The sequence below is a fragment of the Bison bison genome, unplaced genomic scaffold, assembly GCF_000754665.1.
Source record: "Bison bison bison isolate TAMUID 2011002044 unplaced genomic scaffold, Bison_UMD1.0 scf7180017864499, whole genome shotgun sequence".
Lineage (NCBI taxonomy): Eukaryota > Metazoa > Chordata > Mammalia > Artiodactyla > Bovidae > Bison > Bison bison.
The window spans coordinates 6,656,854-6,676,812 of NW_011495058.1; the positions used below are offsets into that span (position 1 = coordinate 6,656,854).

At 41.5% G+C, this 19,959-nt stretch overlaps 1 protein-coding gene across 5 annotated transcripts in view; it reads left to right on the forward strand.

The window, feature by feature from the left end:
• The window catches only part of GLI3 (GLI family zinc finger 3), a 321,249-nt gene that overhangs the window by 218,994 nt on the left and 82,296 nt on the right, over positions 1–19,959 (forward strand). For all 5 annotated transcript variants that reach the window (XM_010829081.1, XM_010829080.1, XM_010829082.1 and 2 more), the window contains 2 exons: positions 1,190–1,336; positions 6,226–6,427. In XM_010829081.1, the coding sequence (XP_010827383.1) occupies positions 1,190–1,336; positions 6,226–6,427 (349 nt within the window). The remainder of the gene's footprint in view (positions 1–1,189; positions 1,337–6,225; positions 6,428–19,959) is intronic.

Below are 19,959 nucleotides of genomic sequence, written 5' to 3' on the forward strand. Positions count from 1 at the left end.
CCATCCAATCATCTCATCCTCTGTTGTCCCCTTCTCCTCCTGCCTTCCATCTTTCCCAGCATCAGGGTCTTTTCAAATGAGTCAGTTCTTCGCATCAGGTGGCCAAAGTATTGGAGTTTCAGCTTCAGCATCAGTCCTTCCAATGAATATTCAGGACTGATTTCCTTTAGGATGGACTGGTTGGATCTCCTTGCAGTCCAAGGGACCCTCAAGAGTCTTCTTCAACACCACAGTTCAAAAGCATCAATTCCTTGGTGCTCAGCTTTCCTTATAGTCCAACTCTAACATCCATACATAACTACTGGAAAAACTAGAGCTTTGACTAGAAGGACCTTTGTTGGCAAAGTAATGTCTCTGCTTATTAATATGCTGTCTAGGTTGGTTGTAGCATTTCTTCCAAAGAGCAAGCATCTTTAAATTTCATGGCTGCAGTCACCATCTGCAGTGATTTTGAAAGTGAAGTCACTCAGTTGTGTCCAACTCTTTGTGACCCCATGGACTATAGCCTACCAGATTCCTCCTTCCATGTGATCTTCCAGGCAAGAGTACTGGCAGTGGTTGCCATTTCCTTCTCCAAGTGATTTTGAAGCCCAAGAAAATAGTGTGTCACTGTTTCCATTTGATATAAGACACCTTTATTTTGGGGAGCAAACAGAGGAATGAGTGTACAGATACATGCACATATATGAATTTAATCATTGTTTATTGGAATCTAGATGCTTTAAATGTTGTGCTAGTTTCTGCTGCACAGCAAAATGGACCAGCTATATGTATATATATAGCCCTTCTTTTTTGGATTTCCTTCCCATTTAGGTCACCACAGAGCACTTAATAGAGTTCCCTGTGCTATACACAGGTAATCATTAGTTATCTATTTTATATGAAGCAGCAGCAGCAGCAGTGTATATATGCCAGTCTTAATGAGGTCTTGAAACTAACCTCAAAAGTTTTATCATGTACTTGATTTTTTTTCTGTGCTTTTCCTTCAGTTTTATTTTCTAATCAATGATATCTGGGAAACTTCAGCAAAAGCACAGTTTGAGTTAAAGAAGTTTTCCTAGAACAAACCATGAAAGGAATGGCTCTGTGGGCTGCATGACACATGGATTTTGGCGTATCTCAAGAAAAGCTTCTTGTTGACCTTCTTCCAACTGGTAACCATGCTTTTCTTGTCTCCTCTTCCATCCAGCCCCCCACGCCGGAGTCAGCCCAGCTGAATACTATCATCAGATGGCCCTGTTAGCCGGCCAGCGCAGCCCCTATGCAGACATCATTCCCTCTGCTGCCACCGCCGGCGCAGGGGCCATCCACATGGAGTATCTTCACGCCATGGATAGTAAGTGGCAGGGCTGTCTTCTGTAGCCCCGGGCATGGCCAAGCTAATGCATGAAAGGGAGAGGAAGGTCCTAAGATGAGTTGATCACCTAACTTTCCAGAGCAGAGAAGGAGGCGGCACTGCCAGTATTTGGGGCTCTGGTTTGCTTGGTTTGCCAGGAAATTCCCACAGACTTGGCCATTGAAACTTGCCAATTAGCTCACCTTATGTCAGTGAACTGAAAGAGGCAGGCAATTATAATTTGGCAGACTCAAAAAAACACTAGTCGGCTCTGATTGTCTTGGTAGCAGAATAAGGGAATGTGTTTGATTAGATGAACGTGCTCATGACCAATCATTTCTTGATTTTATAGATTTTATGCTTTAAAAATGAGCTTAAAAAAAGAGACCTATACTTGATTTCATGTTTTTCATGGGCTTATTTTTTTCTTATTTTCCTCCTATGTTTTCTTTTTTTAAAAATGTTATTTTAAGCGACTGTAGGTCTTATTTATTTAATTTATTTTTGGCTACGTTGCGTCTTCATTGCTTTGTGCAGGCTTTCTCTAGTTGTTGCAAACAAGGGCTACTCTTTGTCATGTGTGCACTCCTGTGTTTTCTTTATGTTAAAAAATTCTGTCTCACTGAGACCTCTCATATAGGAAACAAAAATCATTTCCACATCAGAAAGGGCTACTCTTAGTACCTAGGAGTGGGGGAAACTGGGATCACTGGATGCACTTTAAATGACTTACTTTTGGATCCCTCAAGGCTTGTGATGAGTCTTTAGTGCCACTTCTCTAGACTGGAGGTACAGATGAGAACCTGTGATTATCATTTCTCAGAATATCTAAGAGTTTTTATCCTTTAGGTTCACATCCATTTACTAGGTGCCAGGAAGTGAAGCCAAAGTGTCATCCGAGGTATACATAATGCAACCCTTTGAATACGAAGATAATGTGAGTTTGCGTAGGACATATGCTAAAGTTTTGTTTGTTTCTTCTAGTAGCAGTGATTAACTTGTGCTTCTGTATCTAGAGGCTGTTTGGATTCTTCTGTGATGATGAGTGGACCTTGGTCCACTCTCTAGCAGTGGTTAACAGTTCAGCTCTCAGATTTACAATAGACAGAAGACGATTGGTCTACACAGTGTAAAACCTGCAGCTCTGGTCCCCTTAATGTCATGAAGTAACTTAGCTGGGTTACCTAGGAACACTGCTTGGATGGGTTTCCACTGGGGAGTTCATTACCTCACCCAAAGTGAAAGAAATATGTTACATCTTCCACAGGGATTTTGTGGTTCTGCTTTGTAGAAGAAAGAGTTTCCATTGCAGATTCATCATGACCACGTTTCAATTAGGGGTTGTTGGGAAAAAAAAAAAAAAGTTGAGTGTTATTATGCAAATCAGTTATTTAAAAATCTGCAAATAAAGAATTAAAATAAGAGAGACTCCTTGGAAGGTCAACCCATATTACCTTCTCTATTTGATGAGAATGTGTTTAGTCAGGCAATGGCGGTTTTTATCTAAATAAAGGATGAAGCTACCCTTTTACTTAGTAAAAACTAATTAAAGGCATTTTAATTTGCCAGAGTATATGGTAAATTGATTGTCATTAAGTAGGAATTTAGATATCCTATTATTCATCACATAAAAAGAAACCTCCTTTTTCTTTGTCAGAATCTTTCATTAGAATAGAGAAACAAAACAATTAACAGAAAGCCAGAGCGGGAAAATCTGTGTTGGAACAATGAGACTGCTCAGGCTTATATCTAGGAGGAAGCAGGGTGATCAGTAGAGACCTGGGCCACTTCTCTTTCAGCTGCTTTGAAATCCTCACCTTGTAGTTTAGCTGTTCCCTTCAACAAGGGATCCCAAATCACTGTCCTAAACGCTGATTACTTTCTTTGCTTAGTTGCTAGGGGATTGGGAAGAGCATAATAAAGGGTTGGAAAGCATTTAAAAAGTACTATATCCCCGCTCTCTGAAGTAGTTGAAATAGCATTTAGCTTAACAAAGAGAACGTTCTTCTGTTTTATTTTTTTTTAATCATTTTATTTATTTAAGTGGCTGTGCTGAATCTTAGTTGTGTCATGGCATGCGGCATTTTTTTTTAAGTTGTATCATGCAGGATCTTTAGTTGCCTCATGCAGGCTCTTAGTTGCAGTATGTGGGATCTAGTTCCCTGACAGCAGATCAAACCCAGGCCCCTTGCATTGGGAGCGTGGAGTCTTGTTCACTGGACTCCCAGAGAAGTCCCCTGTTCTTATGTATTAAATATAAAACCTATGAGAATTTTTTCAAGGGAGAAGCGAAATGAGGTTAAATTTCTACATTGGCTCTGCAGTAGTGAAAGCAGAGCCAGCCTGGGATCGAGTGGGTCATTCTACTCCACTGTAACAAATCTTCAGGACTCATCGGTTGGGAGAAAAGCAGCAGTAAACTGGGCTCGGACAAGCACCTGACTTTTAAATGTGCCAACAGTGGGCTTACCAGGGTTGCAGCCAGCTTCGGGTTAGAGTATTCCTGTGTTGGGCATTAGAATGAACAAGCCTGTTTTATGGCTCTAATTCCACCTTTTGGGATTCTAGTGACTTAAAGATAGGAGAGCAAGTAATCCCTATAAGGAATATCCTAGAGAAATCCTAAATGCTCCTGAAAACCACACTGTATATATGGTGGAAGCTGACTTAAGTAAGTGCCCATCTTGGAGGGGAAAACAGAGATGGACTAACCAGGCCCTAGGGAACCACGAGCTTCCATGAAAGGCCTTGGCCTCTATCTTTGGACGATGTGAAGGGATATAGGCCCCAGTGTTTCATAGCATCAGATGACCTCCTCATCTAGTTAGTGATTTAAATCAGGGCATCAGCTCTGTCTGAAATGTCCTGCTACTTCTAACTCTGCCAGGGATCATCGAGTCTCATTGAGAATGATTACTGTCAAGGATGATATGGAAGTTGACCAGAAGTCTGGTTTGTCCTTGAAGTCCTTTGGAAGTAGAATGCATTTCCTCACTGAAAAACTTCTTAGATGAGATTATCCTCTCATAGTGAGTAAATATGAAACATTTATGTGTAAAGCTGATGTCATAATAAAAGATGCTGGTTTAGGCAATAAAAGCTGTGAACACAGTGGGACTGCTGTTTCTATACTCACATGGCCTAAATCACGTGGGTCATGAAACTTCTAAATGAAGAAATTCAATTTTCAATGTGCCTGAAAGAAGTATTTGAGTAGGGACCACATTTGTCATTCAAATTGGTTTACCAGTTTTATATTCATGGATGGTACTAAGTTCCAGTTTATGATTTATTTTTTATTAGCTATAAAGTATGTCTATTTATCATTATAATAATGTCTGTAAGTCTTTCATAGTCATCTATTGCATTTCATTAAATTATCTTAAATCATTTTGGATTGTTATCTTGTGTCAAAGTTCACCTCTGATGAAGAAAATATTCCCAATTAGTTTTCTATAGACCAGGTACCCAGACATTTTTCTATAAAGAAGTCTTACCCTCTACTACCGTTTTCTGTGTACCCCCAAATTGCCATGTCCCTGTAAGCAGATGTACCCATTCTTTGAAACAGAAACCCTCCATTCTTTCTCAAAAGTAATTATATTTGATTTGCCTCTTACCTAGTAGGATTATATTCTCATTCTATTCTCATTAAGTCATTAAACTTAGTTTGCTCACTCTGTAATGTAAATGTGACCTTAGAAAAGGCAGGAGTGGGCTTGTGGGCCACATTTATAGTTATGCTCTGAAATCTAGATCTCTTAACATCTACCAAATTGCAGGCAAATGGGCATTTAATTTTTCACTCTCTGTGTAACAAGCATTGTATTAAGTTGACAGGCATTTCAGCGTGAGTTACTAACCTCTAGAACAGAGCTTCATCCGTGGAACCTTCTTGAAGTCTCAAAACTCTAATAAATGCATAGAATTAATTGATTGATTAATTGATCAATCCAATAACCAGAGAATTAAAATTGACTCATGTTATCTTATTATAATGCTTAGAGGGTCTCTCCCAACCTGCCCTTGGAGAATGGGTAAACAAACCATAGTCCCAAGCTTTTAAATGTTTCTTGGGACTTAGGCTGTTAGATAATGGGGACTTTAAGGCAGGGTCCTTCCGTTTTGGCACTACCAGGACTAGATGATTCTTCATGATGAGGGCCTGCCCTGCACATCCCTGGGTGTACAGTAGCTTCCCTACCCTCTCCATGTTTCTAGCACCCCCTGAGTTATGATAACCCAAATATCTCCAGATGTTGTCACATGTCCCCTGGGGGCAAAATCTATTCCCACCCCTCCATCGAGAACCATTAATTTAGGATAATGTATTTATCAGTTTTTTCAGTAAAGCCATAAATAGTCCGTGATCAGATAGCTACAGAAATCATGGGGAAATGAAGGCATAACTAAGCTGGATTTTTTTTTTTATCTTAGGATACTTTAATTCATTTTTCCCCTTTGGCTCATTGCTTTAAAGCCATGTGTGTTGGGAGTTGGGAGGATGGGTGCGATGTGACTGTGGGAACCACTGTCTTTGTCGCTTGTGGTGAATTAATGATGAGAATATCTAAGCAGCCGTCAGATTCATAAATCAGTGGAAATGAGAGGGATAACACATAAAAGTCTTTCCCTTTTGTTTAGCAATTTATCATTTTGCCTGCACATTAATAAACAAAGCTCCCCTGAGGTAAGTCCCTGGAAGATAAATATTTCTCCCTAATTCCCTCAATTGTAGCCAGTAGAACACAAGCGGGAAAAGAAAGGTACTTGTCACCACTGGTGGCTGGCTTCTTATCCTCCAGTTCTTGCATGTGGGGTAACAGGAATAGAGAACAGGTACCAAGTCCAGCCACAGGTAATCAGATTCTGTTTTGTTTATATAACAGGCACCAGATTCCCCAGCCCTAGGCTGTCAGCCCGGCCGAGCCGAAAACGTACACTGTCCATATCGCCACTGTCCGATCATAGCTTTGACCTTCAGACCATGATAAGGACATCTCCCAACTCCTTGGTCACGATTCTCAATAATTCCCGCAGCAGCTCTTCAGCAAGTGGCTCCTATGGCCACTTATCTGCAAGTGCAATCAGGTATGTATTTTCCTTAAATCCATGATACATTTCTTTAATAAAACACCACTGCTTGCCTGCACCTGTGTTTGGGGTACTGACTGCCTACAAGGTAGAATTATACAGGACACTGGGACTGACCTGAGATGGGGATCCAGGTTAAATTTCACTACAGTGGGTTCCAAAGCCAATTATTGTGCCGAAAAGACTTATTTTGCAGATGTTAGTTAGCAGCTCTTAAAAAGAAATAGTAGTTCTTTGGGAATGAAGAAATCCACTCCATAGAGACAGTGAGAATGGGGATCTTTTTTCCCCTTACTAGTTATAGTTCCCGAGAGGAAAAACCGACTTCATACCTGGTTTGGGGACAATTGCAAAGACAGGACACAAATCAAAAGACCAGATGTGAGTCTTATCTCACAGGGTAAAGGTGTGTTTTGAGAGGAAGAAAGGAAAAGGGACATCAGGGTGGATTTTTTTGACCATATTGAGTGGCGTGCGCAATCTTAGTTCCCCAAACAGTAATTGAACCTGTGCCTCCTGCAGTGGGAGTTCAGAGTCTTAGCCACTGGACCACCAGGGAAGTCCTGACAGCAGGACTTTTGCCAGATGGCTTTTGCATCCACTCTTCGGTAGTGAGTCTTGGCGGTGATTTCCGGGAGGTCTGGAGCCCCGTAGGCTGCCTGCGTGGATGGGGTGAGTCTCCGTCACCCTTGGGTTTGCACATCGTGTCCTTCTTACCATGAGCCTGTGGAGACCATCGTTTTGTACTTCTGGGCCTTAGGGGAGGTGTTTAACTTTCCAGTGACTGTTGATTGTTGGGTTTTGGAATACCAAGGCTTTTTTTTTGTCATTCTGTTTTTAAATAAATCTCTTTCAAACTTCAAAAAGCAGGGTTTTTAGTCTAAAGGAATTGATGCGACTTCCATGATGGATATACTATTAGGAAAACTCTAACAGTCCAGAAAAATGTTGCAGTAGTCACATACAATATATACTAGAAATGATGAATACCATTATTTTTTCTGTAAGTTTCCATTACAGTTTTAATTCTTTGCTAGTTCAGTTATCAGCAGTCTCCTTTGGCAGGCACATTCAGTTCAGTTCAGTTCCTGTTGTGTCTGACTCTTTGCCACCCCATGGACTGCAGCATACCAGGCTTCCCTATTCATCACCAGCTTCCAGAGCTTGCTGAAACTCATGTCCATTGAGTCGGTGATGCCATCCAACCATCTCATCCTCTGTTGTCCCCTTCTCCTGCCTTCAATCTTTCCCAGTGTCAGGGTCTTTTCCATTGAGTCAGTTCTTCGCATCAGGTGACCAAAGTATTGGAGTTTCAGCTTCAGCATCAAGCGTTCAAATATTATAAATCTCCATTTTGATATGATGTCATTTTTCTGCTGTATCTGTTCTTTTAATATTGTCAAGAAAGTATGGAAACATGGAACAGAACAAATAACTGTTTACATGATAGACTTGTGATGCTGGAGAACTCCTGAGAGTCTCTTGAACAGCACAGAGATCAAACCAGTCAATCCTAAAGAAAATCAACCCTGAATATTCATTGGAAGGATTGATGCTGATGCTGAAGCTGCAGTATTTCGGTCACCTGATGTGAAGAGGCAACTCACTGGAAAAGACCTTGATGCTGGGAAAGATTGAAGGCAGGAGGAGAAGGGGGAGACAGAGGATGAGATGGTTAGATAGCATCACTGACTTCTGTGGATGTGAGTTTGAGCAGACTCTGGGAAATGGTGAAGGACAGGGAAGCCTGACAGGGAAGTGCTGCAGTCCATGCGGTGGCAAAGAGTCTGACTTGACTGAGTGACTGAATAACAACAACAACATGATAGCAATTGGTACCTACAGAGGGGTCCTGGGGTAGTTTCAGTATTAGCTGATGTGGTCTTAAGATACGCTTTAAAGTCAGGCAGAACTGTAGTCAGATTCCAGCTTTGCCATCAGCTGTGCAAACCATACTCGCCTATTGGCTCGGAAGTTCCGTCTTCACATTTGTAAACTACAGACAAGATTCCCGCTATAGAGGAAAGGGGTAACTTTTATTAAAGCTGGTGCGGATGGTCAGTACCTGGATGTAGACTGCTGTCTAAGGGCAGAACCTCAGGAGAACTGGCCTTGATGATCCATCCAGATGAGCCACCAGGGCCTGGCCATGCTATGCTGTAATCACCCCAGTTTGGCTCTGAGGAGTGTGCCCATCTCCAACCATGGCCCGGCTGCTCTGCACTCCTGGCAAATTTCTCTGGGATCATAGATTGCTACTGACCATATCTCAGTCTGCTGAAATCATATCGTTATTATGTGACTTGCCTAGAACTCATAGCATCAAAGTGGTGGAAATGGGGCACACAGTGAAATTCACAGGAATGATATTTATTTCTTCATTTGAGTTTTCATTTCGTCTTTGTTTTTCTTCTCTTGTGCTCTCTGTCCAGCTACTGTGACTTTATAAGGCCTCTGAAGGATTTAGATTAGAAAATGGTGCCAGATGGTCGTGATGCTGTCTTTAATTTGTACCCCGCATCTTCACCAGCTTCTTAATCTCCTCCCCTTCTCCAGATAATTTAGTATCAGTCCTTAAGAAACTGCCAGTATCCTGACTTGGAATGGTTGTTTTCCCCTGCCACCAAGGGGCTACAACAGACCTGATTATTCTCATTGAAGCTGGAAGCAGAGACCCTAATTCAGTCCCCAAGAGACCTGTTTCCAGTCAAATGGCTAGGGCCATCAGGCTCTCAGGTCACCCTTGCCTCGGCTCCTTGCCAGTCCCTCTTCACTCTTGCAGCCTGACCTCTCGTTCTTCAGTACACAGCCACTGTGTGTTAGGATAAGGCATAGCTTTGGATGCGTATAAAGTAATACAGATAGCCCAAGATGAGGTCGCCTTGCCATAACAATACATTTATTAGAAGAATTACGATCGGCACCACCTGCCAGGCTTTGAGCTGGAATAACCTTAGTGCTTCGCTAGCCCTGTTCCAAGTTTCACTTTGCGAAATCTGAAGACTGATTGGAGGACTCCTCAGTAAGTGGGAGGACTGGTGGATGACAGGGAAGGAAGCTGCATGAAGAAATGTACACAGGGTAACTTTCTCAGAAGGGAAAGATGCAGAAGCGAGGGTGAATTTAGCATTCATCTCATCTCTGCTTTGTACCCAGGGGCGTGGTTGGTGTGAGATGCTCTCACTGATTTCATCTCATGGCAGTTTTGGAAAGCATAGTGTTACTCTTGTTTTACGCATAAGCACAGAGGGTCTTTGTGAGAGGCCCAGCCGTCCACTCATTTGCTTTTTAATTTGCACCAGACACATTTGACTTTTACATTTGACTTGTGCATGTTTTCTAATCATAACCTCCTTCTCATGTGGACAGTGCATATAGTAATGGTGTCAGTTCAGTTTCTAAAGATATTTTTCAATGTGTGAAGACACATGTTCAGTTTTCTAACAAGTGTCCTTCACATGCATGTTCCAGTTCCAGCGCTCTTCTCCAAGAGGCTGATAATAGCATGGACCTCTGTTTAAAATCCCCTGCTGACTTGCTCATCTGGTACTTTGCCATATGTCTCCCTCCACCAAGACACAAAGGCCAGAAGGTCCAGGACTGTGATGCCTTGTTCACGGCCACACTCCCCACACCATTCCATCTGTGCCCTGTCACCTTGACAGCACTCCACACATATTTCTGGAGTGAGTGAATGAAGGAGCTCTTTAATGAGCCGTTAGAATTCTAATCACCCTCCTTATTAAAAGGAACTTTCTGTGTGGTGGATGAATGATTTTTGTTGTCAGAAGGTTATAGTCTGTATGAATAGTAATGTATCCATAAGTTGATAGATATATAGAAATGCAGAGGGATGAATACAAAATAAAGGGCTACAAAAGCAAATGTTCATCTTCAGTTTGTATATGGTTCTTGCATGTGTGCCTGCTAAGTCGCTTTAGTTGTGTCTGACTCTTTGCGACCCTATGGACTGTAGCCTACCATGCTCCTCGGTCCATGGGATTCTCCAGGCAAGAATACTGGCGTGGGTTGCCTTGCCCTTCTCCAGGGGATCTTCCCCACTCAGGGATCAAACTCAAGTCTCTTATGTCTCCTGGATTGGCAGGCAGTTTCTTTACAGTGGTGCCACCTGGGAAGCCCATTTGATTCTTATGTTGATGTATTTACTTAATAATTTAGACTGCCATAAAAATTCCATATAGACCACATATTTAATCATAAAAACCCATCTACATGTTAAGAAATGGTTCCTGATTATATCTGACTTATTAAGACATATTGTCCAAATGTACATCACAAGTATTTTTTGTACCATAACTAAGACAATCATTTAAAAGAATAACTCTATGCACTTGGAAAGGATATTGTGAAATACTGTCTCAGAAAGTTTTAAATTCACCATCACCCTGAGAAATGCCATCCAAGACTTGATGAGTCACATTTATCCAATGCAGTCTGTATCTTCTGTATGGGGAAGGCCAATTTTTATCCAGTTAATAGTGTTAAATTAGAAATAGTTTGACCTCTGCTAATACCTTCCCCTAGAAATAGAGGAAAGATTGTTTCGACTGACTCTCATCTTCCATTTTCTAGGAAACCTAAATGAAATGAAGAAGTGAGTAATCCATTCATTTCTAACCCACCAGTTACAGCTTTCTCACTTTGGGTTTAATGGCAAAAATGAAGATGTCTTCATATCCTTAGCAGTTTCAGGTCTGGCTCAGCTAGGACAGACATCTCGGTGAAAATGAGAGTTGAGTGCCCACAAGTGCAGCCTCACAAATGAGGGTGTGTTTTCTGTGGCCAGTACTGACCAGCTCTGCCTGGTGACCAGAGAACGGAAGCATCAGCCCTGCTGGAGGCCCCTGGAGTAAGGGTGCAGTTGGCAGGTCCAGTGCCGTTTCCTGAGCAGAGTAGGAACCAGTTCAACTTTCACAGCAGCTTGATACTGCTTTGTTACCTGCTATGAGTCAACTAATTTGTGTCTGAGAAACAGCTCGAAATGACTTGGGTGGGAAACACTGAAGAATAGAAGAATGAATCCAGAGCCAAATAACCAAAGTCCTTAAAACTCTGATTGCATCTTCTAAAAATTATGAGACAACCTTGTTTTCCCCCAGAATCAGTGGAAATAATAAATTCTGGCTAAAAAGGATACTTTTCATTTATTCCCAGATGTGACCATTGGTTTTAGGTAGTACTTCATTTAATCTACTACTCACTTATCCCCCAAATATTTTACTGCAGTTTCAGCTGTGTGCTGGTCACTGTGCTGGGCATCAGGGCTGCATAGATGAATGAGAGACATGATTCCTGTCCTCATGGAACTCATGGAAGGGAAAGGCTTCCAGTCAGATACGAAGTTAGGATGTTTGGAGACTACCAGCAGCCCAGGTAGCAGATGAGGCAAAGCACAAGGTTGGAGGTGGGCAGGACCAGGTGGTGTACAGTGTGGACTGCTGATCCAAGGCCTGTAGGAAGGCTTCGGGCCCCAGCGAGGGTGTGTTGTTTTAGAGACCAGGGAGCTCAGGGAGGTTTGTGAACTGGATCCAAGGCACTTAGCTACTTACTTGGCCATACCTGCCAGGTCTAACTGTGGATCTCCTTTTCTGTTTCCCTTCTTTCTCTTAAAAATCCTCCAGTGGGACACATGACTAAAGGGATTGGTAGGAAGTGCTATTTATAATAGGAATATAATCATGTCTGGTGATGCTTTTAAAAAATGGATGATGTTTTTCTAACTGTGTCTGCATGACTGGCCAGTTACATAATTTGGGTTGTTGTTGTTGTGCTTGTGTGCAGTTATGTCTGACTCTTCGTGACCATTTACCGTTAACTTCATGGTAAATGAAGTTAATTTACCATGTTACTTTCAAGTATACAGCAAACTCATTCAGTTATATAGATGCATGTGTGTGCATATGTATTCTTTTTCATATATTTTTCCATTATGGATTATTATAAGATATTGAGTATAGGTCACTGTGCTATATATTAAGTACTTATTGTTTATCCATTTTATATATAGTAGTATGCATATATTAATCCCAAGCCTTCTAGTTTATTCCTTTCAGCCTTGCTATCCCCTTTGGTAACCATTACTTTGTTTTCTTTGTCTATGATTCTGTTTCTTTTTTTGTAAATAAGTTCATTTGTGTGTTTTTAGATTCCACATTTAAAAGATATCATGTGATATTTGTCTTTCTCTATCTGCCTTACTTCACTTGGCACGATTGTCTATGTGAATCCATCCATGTTGCCGCAAACAGCATTGTTTCATTCTTTTATGGCTGAGGAATATTCCATTGTGTATATATACCACATCTTTATCCATTCCTCTGTCAGTGGACGTTTAGACTGCAGCATGAAGTTTCCTAATCCCAGTGCCCAACCTGAAGAAATGCATTATAAAAGCATCACATGAGTTTCTTCTAAGTATCTTTTAAAAATTCATATCTGAACAGAACTGACCAAATTAGGGCAGTTGCAAAAATGTGTTTATAGGTTGCTAGCATTGATTTTACTTTAAAAATATTTCCTAATAATCTATAGCTGCTGCATATTCTTCATTCCTCCTCACTTTGGGTAAGAGAGGGTGCCTTTGTGACTCGGGCTTTCCTGTGACCACCTGCGTCAGGACTCCGCAGTGGTTCTCACATCAACCTCAGGCCAGCCCAGCTCCAAGCTGAGTTCTCCAGGTCAGGGAGGGGTTCTAGAGATGAATCTGGAAACTGATGATGAGCCTTTCTATTGAAGCCAATGTAGATAAAATGCATGGAGTATTAATCACTCTGTCCCGGGCAACCCCCTACACCCTGACCCCACATTCACACAGAGGACCTGTGGTATGGAGACTCAATGGAAGGAGATGTTCCATGCAGCTCTAAGGAAAGCTTATGTGTTTTTTTTAGGGTAGATGCCATGTGGACTCAAGTCATTAAACAATAAGATAGAAACTTTGACCTGTAAGCATGACATGGCTGGGTGATCCAACCTCTTGCCATCTTTCTTATAGTTCCAAGTCTTTAAAATTCACTTTTACTTAGAAACAGGTCTTTTCAATATTGTAATCAGCTCTATTTACTCTCCTAGTATAAAAGACTACAGCAGGACACATCCCCTAGTGTGTGTTAATCACTCAGTCATGTCCCACTCTTTGTGACCCCATGGACTGTAGCCCACCAGGATCCTCTGCCCATGGAATTCTCCTGGCAAGAATACTGGAGTGGGTTGCCATTCCCTTCTCCAGGGGATTGTCTTGACCCAGAGATTGAACCTGGGTTTCCTGCATTGCAGGCAGATTCTTTACCATCGGAGCCATTCAGCTTTATTCATTGTACTATTATTAATTTATCCAGCCCATCCCTATCCTCTTCAGTTCAGTTCAGTCACTCAGTCTTGTCTGGCTCTTTGCAACCCTATGGACTGCAGCATGCCAGACTTCCCTGTCCATCACCAACTCCTGGAGCTTGCTCAAACTCATGTCCATAGAGTTACTGATGCTATCCAACCATCTCATCCTCCGTCGTCCCCTTCTCCTCCCGCCTTCAATCTTTTCCAGCATCAGGGTCTTTTTCAGTTAGTCAGTTCTTCGTATCAGGTGGCCATATTATTAGAGCTTCAGCTTCAGCATCAGTCCTTCCAATGAACATTCTGGACTGATTTCCTTTAGGATTGACGGATTTGATCTCCTTGCAGTCCAAGGGCCTCTCAAGAGTCTTCTCTAACACCACAGTTCAAAAACATCAATTCTTCGGCGCTCAGCTTTCTTTATAGTCCAGCTCTCACATACATACATGACTACTGGAAAAACCATAGCTTTGACTAGACAGACCTTTGTCTGCAAATTACGTCTTTGCTTTGTAATATGCTGTCTAGGTTGGTCATAACTTTCCTTCCAAGGAGTAACTGTCTTTTAATTTCATGGCTGCAGTCACCATCTGCAGTGATTTTGGAACCCCCCCAAATAGAGTCTGTCATTGTTTCCATTGTTTCCCCATCTATTTGCCCTGAAGTGATGGGACTGGATGCCATGATCTTAATTTTTTCATCCTCCACTATATGTAGAGTTCCTGAAGTGTTTCTAAAATACATTATGGATTTGTCTCATATGCTATTTTATTATTATAATTTTAAAAATTATTTATTTACTTATTTATTTTACAGTAGGTCCTTGTTGTTTATTTGTTTTAAATATAGAAATATGTACATGTCAGTCCTAAACTTGCATGCTATTTTAACTGGTTTTAATATATTTGACTTGAATATTAATGACTTTGAAATACCTGTATGTATAGTAGGGTTGAATACATCTTAACGATTGATCTTCTACAATATGAACTTTTAGTGTCTCCCACTGATATATCATTTCTATGATTTATTATCAATTTACAGATAGATTAGAGGAGTTCTGTACAAAGGTTGACTCACATCACTTCCTTGGTGTTAAAAGAAAAATATTTTTTGTGAAAGTCAAGCATGTGTATGGATTTCAAAGTTATATATATCAATTATAATTAATATGTAACTTTCCAGTTACAAAAAATTATTTTATTCTTTGGATATATAAAAGGGGTCTGTGAAAAGTACTCAGCTAAAACTTATTGAATTAGTGAGTAAGGGAGTGGATTTTATGGTATTTATTAAAAATGTTTAAAATTGAAGTATAGTTGATTTACATCATTGTGTCAGTTACTGCTGTACAGCAAACTGATTCAGTTATTCAGTTATGTACATTAATATTTATCAGTTGCTTAACATCCTTTCTTTCTACTTACACCCCAGATTTCAGCCAGATTGGCCACAGTTGTTGAAACTCTGAGGCAGAAGAGTTCCAGATAAGGGAGAGATTTCTGGGCTATTTACTGCAATAGTAAGAGGAGACCCAGTTTGCAAAATATGACTCCACTTTGTGAAAGAATATTGACAAAACATTACTTCTGATTTGTGATGGAGAATAAATGCATCAAAACTTTCCTAACGATTCAGACTTTGGGAATTTTAATGTTAAATATTTGGAAAATAGTGGTTCCCACTGAGACAATAATTTACTGATCGCTTTTAATTCAGAGCAGAGTTAAAACTTTTAGTTCAGTTGGTTAGTTCTTTTGGTTCAGTTAAAAGAACTGAAGTTTTAGCTCAGCTCAGAGCAAAGACTTAAAGGGAAACTGAGTCAGTAGTTACTGTGATTTAGAATTCTGTCCCTGAGTCACTGCCTACAGTGGCATGCATGCTTCCTCTCAGGTATTATAAAAAAAAATCTTCCAGAACCCTTATCAGTTTTGATGGGTAGAAATTATGTTTGATGGATGAAGACACCACACACACTATGATAAGGGATCAAAAATTCACATTTTTCTCAATTCCTTCTCTTGAGAAAACTACAGGGCAAATTAACATTAATTAATTTATTCTAACTTTTTTTTTTCCTTTTCTAATTTTTTTAAAATTTTGCTGGAGTATAGTTGATTTATAATGAGTGTTAGTTACAGGTGTGCAGTATAGTGATTCAGTTATACATATATACATATTCATTTGTTTTCAGATTCTTTTTCCCATAAAGGTTATTACAGAATATTCTAATTGTTGTCCTAGAAAGTGTTTCTCAGAGTGTCTCTCTGGAAGCTCCTGCAAATATTGCCACAAACCATACCTGGGGTGGGACTTTTGAAACTCACATTCACATATTAACAATTCCAGGGGATCCCAGGGCTGTACTCCTCAGACTTTATGACCTTGACACTTTCTTTTCCTCCATAACACTTGATTGTGGGTTGTTATCCCAGAAGGACTGTGACTATGTTAGGGCATTGCTTGGGAGGATTTAGGCCATCTGACACTTTCTACAGATCTTATTGACTGAATATAAATTAACAGTTGTAAGTCACATTCTTATAAAAATGTTTATGTGTTTTTACTTATCCCATCTTTCATGTAGTCATTTAGAAAAGAAGTGAATGCTATTATAAATTTTTAAATTACACTTATCATATGTTGAGTGAAGAAAATTTAAAATTCAGAACATAAACTTAATTGCTCTTCAACTGATCCATTGGAAAGAGCAGGGTGAGCAGAAATGTGAAGGCTTTGGGGTCATATAGCTCAGGTGGATGGAGGAGCCTGGTAGGCTGCAGTCCATGGGGTCGAGAAGAGTCAGACACAACTGGGCAACTTCACTTTCACTTTTCACTTTCATGCATTGGAGAAGGAAATGGCAACCCACTCCAGTGTTCTTGCCTGGAGAATCCCAGGGACGGGAGAGCCTGGTGGGCTGCGGTCTATGGGGTTGCACAGAGTCGGATACGACTGAAGCAACTTAGCAGCAGCAGCTCAGGTGGACCAAAGACTGTGTCCTTCTTGAAATAAGTTGACAGAGCAATGTATAAAACATTTCAACAGTGTAAGTACTTCATATTTCTAGGAAATTATGGAACAAAGTATGAGCTCTTTAGGAAGATTTATTTTCAGGGTTTCTAAAAATAGAATTTGTTGTCGTTATTTAGTCGGTATGTTGTGTCCACCTCTTTTGCGACCCCATGAACTGTAGCCTGCTAAGATCCTCTCTCCGTGGGATTTTCAAGAATACTGGAGTGGGTTGCCATTTCCTCTTCCAGGGGATCCTCCCAACCCAAAAATCTAACCTGGGTTTCCAGTGCATTTCCTGCATTGCAGACAGATTCGTTTATCACTGAACTTTACTTTTCAAAAACAATTTCAACCTCTGTAATCAGCAGCATGTCCTCAGCTACTGAAGTTCTACAGAGACACACAGATCTAGTTACTAGCTTTGCACTGTTTGATAAATGTTGTCAAATTGCTTTTCTTTGAAGTAACTGTTCTGAGAGGGATGGGCAGAATAATGGCCCTCCATAAATGCCACATCTTACTGCCTGGAATCTGTAAGTGTATTTTCTTACACAGCAAAAGGAATTATGTGGCTGTGATTCAGTTAAAGATTTTAGGAAGAGGAGATGATTCTGTACCATGTAGGTGGCCCAATATAACCACAGGGGTCCTTATAAGAGAGAGGCAGGATGGTGTCAGAGTTAGAGGGAGTCACAGGAGGTTGGAGTGAGGCGGGGCCAGGAGCTGAGGATGCACGCAGTCTCTAGAAGCAGGAAGAGGCCTGGTGCACAGAGACTCCAGAGGAATGCAGTACTGCCCAACCATTCGAGGATTCTGACCTTTGGAGCTATAACAGGGCATTGTTGTTGTTCGGTCACTAAGTCGTGTCTGACTGACTCTTTGTGACCCCATGGACTGCAGCACGCCAGGCTCCCCTGTCTTTCACTGTCTCCCAGAGTTTTCTTAGCTTCATATCCATTGAGTCGGTAATGCTATCTAATCATCACATCTTCTGCCGCTCTTTTCTCCTTTTTCCTTCAGTCTTTCCCAGCATTAGGATCCTTTCCAGTGAGTTGGCTCTTCACATCAGGTGACCAAAGTATTGGAGCTTCAGCTTCAGCATCAGTCCTTCCAATGAATATTCAGGGTTGATTTCTTTTAGGATTGATTGGTTTGATCTCCTTGCAGTCCAAGGCACTCTCAAGAGTCTTCTCTGCACCACAATTCAAAAGCATCAATTCTTTGGCGCTCAGCCTTCCTTATGGTCCAACTCTCACATCCATACATGACTACTGGAAAAACCATGACTTTGACTATACAAACCTTTGTTGGCAAAGTGATGTCTCTGCTTTTTAATATCCTGTCTAAGTTTGTCATAGCTTTCCTTCCAAGGAGCAAGTGTCTTTTAATCATGGCTGGAGTCACTGTCCACAGTTATTTTGGAGCCCAACAAAAGAAAATGTGTGACTCTTTCCACTTTTTCCCCATTTATTTGCCATGAAGTGATGGGACCAGTTGCCATGATCTTAGTTTTTTCAGTGTTGAATGTTAATCCAGCTTTTTCACTCTCCTTTTTCACCCTCATCAAGAGGCTCTTTAGTTCCTCTTCACTTCCTGCCATTAGTGTGGTATCATCTGCATATCTGAGGTGGTTGATATTTCTTCCAGCAATCTTGATTGCATCTTGTATTTCTCAAGAGAGCCAGTGTATTTTGTTTTAAAACAGCTAAACTTGTGGTGATGTGTTGCAACGGCAACTCATACCTTGGGAGAGTGGTTCTGTCACTCATTGACTCATCTTGAGGGGCTGCCCTGTTCCTGGCAGTGTTCCGGGCACCAGGGGTTAGTGAAGAACAAGACAGGCCAGGGCCCAGCTCCCCCGAACCTAACATTTGGAGGGAGGGAGAAAAAGAGAGCCTTGTCCTGCAGTGAAAACGCAGCTGTCAAACAGGAGTACATGATGCCATGAGGAACTGTGGAGGGGGCTGGCTTAGATGGGCCTCAGCCTCAGGGGGCCTCTGTGTCTGAGGAGGTGGCATTTAAGCTGGGGTCTGAGTGACCAAATGCAAGCAGCCATGCTGACCTCTGGAAGGACACGGGAGTACTGGGATACAGAGCTTAGGATGACGGTTCACTTGGCATCAGAGAACAGGGGGTGGTGGCCCCTGTCCCCTGCCCCCTCCCACTGGTGGAAAGTCCTCAGAGGTTCTTTCCATGCTCTTGGGAGGATGGTGATGTTTTTTGTTCTACTTGACATTACATGCAGTACCCAGTCATCCCCCATCCTCTGTTTCTTCTTTATACAACTGCAAGGACTACCTCACAGGCTGTTCTAAAACCAAGAGGCGACTTGGCTCTTGAATTCATTCACTGACGTGGTTACAAGGCCAAAAACATCTACTTCTGCCATCAAATCCTAAACAGGCTTTGTAATCCTGAGCAAGTAGCCTTCCTCCCAGGAGCTGACAGCAGTGCCTGCTCTTGTCAGGTGACGCGAGGTCTCTACCTATGTCTGCTATCGCCCAGGTCTTTGCACACAGAGGAATGAGCGTATCTGTTGCTGGCTCCTCATGAATAAGTAGGGACCACTAAAATTTGGTGGTCCAGGACGTCTCTGGCAGTCCAGTGGTGAAGACTCCACGCTTCCAATGCAGGGGGCACAGTTTTGATCCTTGGTCTGAGAACTAAGATCCCACATGCCTCTAAGTACTGCCAAAAGATAAAATAAATTTAAAATTTCAAAAAAATAAAATTCGCTGTCCCCTTCTGTATGTTCTTATATCCCTTGGAATCTAAGAGTTGACATGGATTTTGGCCAGTGTTTATTCCTGTCCTGTGGTTTGAACAGTGAAAATGCAGCCCCAAAAGGGACAAAACCCACATGGGTTGAAAGGTCTTGCAGCCCTTCCTACATCTGCTGAGGTCAGAGATTTCGCTCCTGGGGACAGGGCGCTGCAGCACCAATGCTGGCCCTGCCTTTTTTCTTCTACAGCTTTTTAAAAGTACAAATGGACCTATCCTATCTGGCTATTAACAGTTGTAAATTGCATTATATACACAACTGAGGGCATTTCCTGCCTTGTGAAAGGCAGGAAAGACTACCTCTAACAGTCTTGATTATTAATTGGGTCCTAACTTTTTTGAGCTTCCCAATATTGGGCCCCCCAGAATTAGAGGTGTACATG